Raw genomic sequence first — 4,230 nt, forward strand, 5'->3', positions numbered from 1 at the left:
TGTCCTCCAGCAGTCTAAGCCTGTAGCAGCATATAACTATAGAGAAAGCTCAGGATAACCTGAGCCACTCTAAGATTTATTAAAAAGCAAAGTAGACGTTTCTCTCATGTCGTGCAGCCCTAAATAGGCCATGAATCCAGTTGGATCATAACCAGAAGCAGCTTGAAATGACTGACTCTCTCCATGTTTTGGTTTAAACATCAGTTTTGCTGCAGTTTGTTGTTTTGTCTGTTCCGTGTCCATAACTGTCCCTTCGTCAATAACGGCGTCCCGTTAAAGTCCCAACAGTGTCTCCTTCCTCGCATTGTCTGCTTCAAACCTCCCGACGAGCGATGAGCAGATAACCTGACCCTGTTTTTGTGCCATCAGAGCAAACATCAGAAGCATCAGGCGTTCGAGGCCGAGCTCCACGCCAACGCCGACCGCATCAAAGGAGTCATTGACACAGGAAACGCCCTCATCCAGAGGGGAGCGTGCGCCGGCAGCGAGGACGCCGTCAAGGTAAGCTCCGCACAGCTGCAGGAGGTTGTGACATCACTGACCCAATCACAGAGAGGCTGTTCAAAGGACGGTCGGGTTGGTCGGCCATGTTAACACAAAGAAAACTGTTTTGTTTTGACTATACCAAGAAAACAAGTTTTTTTTTTTTTGTTTAAAAACCTTTATTAATGATTTCTTGTTTCCATAGAATAAAAATTTATTTTCTTATTAACTGATAAGTCATCCATCATCCATTCAGCTCAGAACCTTTAGCTCAGATTAATGTCGATATTTTCATATTTTTCTTTGTTTTTATAGAATAAATGATTCTAAAGTTTAACGGAACAAAAATCTGTGGAGGTTGGTTGTAGCCTGAGAAGCTGATAACTGCTTTATCATTTCCTGTTTTCAACATATTATATATATGCTTTTTCAAAAATAAATTGTGTTATTTAGATTCAACATGTAACACGTTAAGCTCTTTCACTCAAGCTAATCTCTAATAACGAGAACGTCTCACTTTGTAACAACCTCAACACTGAAGAGGAAGTCTGTAGGCGAAATAATCTGATTTGATTATTGATTTAAATACATTTTGTTCTAGAATCCGCTAACAGATGGGATCATAAACTAAATTTGGTTTTGGGTTAAGCCAGAGGTGGGGACTCGAGTTTTTAACTCGTACTCGAGTCGCACTTAAGTCGCATATTTAATGACTTCAGACTCGACCGAGACTTGTTAACAATATTTTATTTTTTAAGTGTTTTTTGTTTCACTAACTTGACTGATCGCCGCTCGCCTTACCTGCACACAGCAGAGGTTATAAAAAAAATGTATTTTTCACTTACCAGTTCAAGATATTGATCATTCCATAGATATAGTAGCGACCTTTAAGCTATACCGTTTCAGTGAAGGAGATGAAAACACAAGGAGAAACAAGCAAGCACGCAAATTATTGAACTTATTTTAAGTAATCATGTGATTAGAATTTATTGTGTGATTAATTTAATATTGCAACAGGCCTACTCTAGACTTGAGACTTGACTTGGACTTGCAAAAAATGACTTGTGAACATGTCTGGGTTAAGCTAAAAGAAACCAAAACATTCTGATTAAAGAAAGGTTGAAACAAAATGGCGACTATTGACTCTAGTGTGGATGGATTTTATTGATAATTTCTGTTATATTTAGTAAATCAACTGAAAAAAAATGAGATCAAAATCAACAGACAGATAAACTGATTATTGTTTCTGTGTTGTAAATTGCTCAGGAGGAGTTCTGTAGGATTATTAGAATATTTTGGATTCTTTTCAAATTAATCAGCAGAATTTTCAGTTTTTTCTTGTTTGATTTTAACGTCTGATGGCGTCTATCAAAATACCTCAGACTGGTATTTTTTCTCCGTATTGTCATTGAACTTAGCATTTTTCTGACACTTGAGAGCATCTACTCCTTTGCAGCTAGGGGGCGCTGTTTGTTTCTCTGAACTGGACTAATGATAACGAGGAACATTTAATCATGTAGAAACATTTAAATGGATAGATACGTAGAAGCCAGTCATCTAGAACCTGAGTAAAGTCCCAGTCTGGATGGTTCCTGATTTGATTGTAGATTTATTTCGCTCCGTGTTTTCCCTCAGGCTCGGCTTAACGCTCTGGACGAGCAGTGGAGGTTCCTGGTCAATAAATCAGCAGAGAAGAGCCAGAAGCTGAAGGAAGCCAACAAGCAGCAGAACTTCAACACCGGCATCAAGGACTTTGATTTCTGGCTGTCTGAGGTGAGGCTCGGCGACCCGAGCGGGACCGTTTAGCACCGTGGTTCAGGTTCTGATCATGACTCCTTTCCTGCTCCTCAGGTTGAAGCTCTTCTGGCATCGGAGGATTACGGCAAAGATCTGGCTTCAGTCAACAACCTGCTGAAGAAACATCAGCTGCTGGAGGCTGACATCTCTGCTCATGAGGTACGCCGCAGCAGAACCAGAACCCCCCGTGGTCCCGGCCGGGAGTTCTCTCTGATCTGAGCCGGTTTTCTCCTGCAGGACCGTCTGAAGGACCTGAACGGCCAAGCCGACAGTCTGATGGCCAGCAACGCCTTCGACACCTCGCAGGTGAAGGACAAACGCGACACCGTCAACGGCCGCTTCGCCAAGATCCAGAGCATGGCCGCCGGCCGCCGCGCCAAACTCAACGAGTCGCACCGCCTGCACCAGTTCTTCAGGGACCTGGACGACGAGGAGTCCTGGATCAAGTAAGACCTCCTTCTGCCGCCCCTCGTCGATGTTTGCTGCCTTTAGCTGAGCGCTGCTGTGGATCCTCTCAGGGAGAAGAAGCTGCTGGTTGGATCAGAGGATTACGGACGTGATTTGACAGGAGTTCAGAATCTGAGGAAGAAGCATAAGAGGCTGGAAGCTGAGCTGGGAGCGCACGAGCCGGCCATCCAGGTAGGATCACCGCATCTCTGGGATCAGTCCACAACCTCAGCTACTGGTTCTCCTCACTTCAGGTTGTTCTGTTTCCCCTCAGTCTGTGTTGGACACTGGGAAGAAGCTGTCTGATGACAACACCATTGGTCAGGAGGAGATCCAGCAGAGGCTGGCCCAGTTCGTGGACCACTGGAAGGAGCTGAAGGATCTGTCTGGAGCAAGGTTGGACCTTCTGATCCAGAGAGTCGGACTAGGCCCTGGGAGCCAGTCTGAAGGTTTTTTTTTTGTGGTTTCAGGGGAAAGAGGCTGGAGGAGTCGCTGGAGTACCAGCAGTTCGTGGCGAACGTGGAAGAGGAGGAAGCTTGGATCAATGAGAAGTTGAATCTGGTTGGAAGCGAAGATTATGGCGATACGCTGGCAGCGGTTCAGGTGACCTCCCGCTCCGGGTCTGCTCGCTTTAAATCCTCAGAGTCCTGAGATGTTTCACATGTAAAACCTGTTGTTTCTCCCCTTAGGGTCTGCTGAAGAAACACGAGGCGTTTGAGACGGACTTCACCGTGCATCGGGACAGAGTCAACGACGTCTGCGCCAACGGAGAGGAGCTCATCAAGAAGGTCGGCTCATAGAAACCAGAACAAACCGACTCAGAGCTGTTCTGCTGAAGATGAACCTAACTCTGCTCTGTTTCCACCAGAACAACCATCACGTGGACAACATCCGCGCCAAGATGGCCGCCCTGAGGGGGAAGGTGTCTGAGCTGGAGAGGGCGGCGGCTCAGAGGAAAGCCAAGCTGGACGAGAACTCGGCCTTCCTGCAGTTCAACTGGAAGGCCGATGTGGTGGAGTCCTGGATCGGTACGTAGCAGAACCACACCAGTCCTCCTGGCTCTGGTGTCTGATTGGTCAGAAAAGTAGAGTGGGTGTGGCTAGTGGATATAAGCGTCGAGTTACAACAAAATCCAAACTTTTCTGGTTGGGCATTTTCTTAATCAGGTTCTTGGTCGTATTTATTAAATAAAGTGTGGGGTGTACCGTAATTTTCGGACTATAAGCCGCGACTTTTTCCAAATTTTTCGACCTTGCGGCTTATATAACAATGCAGCTTATCTATGGACTTTTACAGCTAACGGCCACTAGGGTAATACCTAAATCTATGGATTTTACCATCCACCATGTTGACGTCACATTTGCTTCAACACCAGGGTTCCCGCAGGTCCTTAAAAAGTCTTAAAAGGCATTGAATTCTTCAAAATAAAACTAAGGCCTTAATTGGTTCTAAAATGTCTTAAATCAGTCTTTCGTAGGTCTTAATTTTTAAAACATCATAAAT

General features: G+C 45.0%; 1 protein-coding gene across 5 annotated transcripts in view; it reads left to right on the top strand.

Annotated features, from left to right (window-relative positions):
- sptan1 (spectrin alpha, non-erythrocytic 1) overlaps positions 1 to 4,230 on the top strand; it is a 51,697-nt gene that overhangs the window by 39,399 nt on the left and 8,068 nt on the right. For all 5 annotated transcript variants that reach the window (XM_015389284.1, XM_015389286.1, XM_015389287.1 and 2 more), the window contains 9 exons: positions 370 to 501; positions 2,119 to 2,256; positions 2,335 to 2,439; positions 2,518 to 2,726; positions 2,799 to 2,919; positions 3,002 to 3,123; positions 3,198 to 3,330; positions 3,417 to 3,515; positions 3,596 to 3,755. In XM_015389284.1, the coding sequence (XP_015244770.1) occupies positions 370 to 501; positions 2,119 to 2,256; positions 2,335 to 2,439; positions 2,518 to 2,726; positions 2,799 to 2,919; positions 3,002 to 3,123; positions 3,198 to 3,330; positions 3,417 to 3,515; positions 3,596 to 3,755 (1,219 nt within the window). The remainder of the gene's footprint in view (positions 1 to 369; positions 502 to 2,118; positions 2,257 to 2,334; positions 2,440 to 2,517; positions 2,727 to 2,798; positions 2,920 to 3,001; positions 3,124 to 3,197; positions 3,331 to 3,416; positions 3,516 to 3,595; positions 3,756 to 4,230) is intronic.

The sequence above is a fragment of the Cyprinodon variegatus genome, unplaced genomic scaffold (assembly GCF_000732505.1).
Source record: "Cyprinodon variegatus isolate N-32 unplaced genomic scaffold, C_variegatus-1.0 Scaffold453, whole genome shotgun sequence".
In the NCBI taxonomy this organism is placed as follows: domain Eukaryota; kingdom Metazoa; phylum Chordata; class Actinopteri; order Cyprinodontiformes; family Cyprinodontidae; genus Cyprinodon; species Cyprinodon variegatus.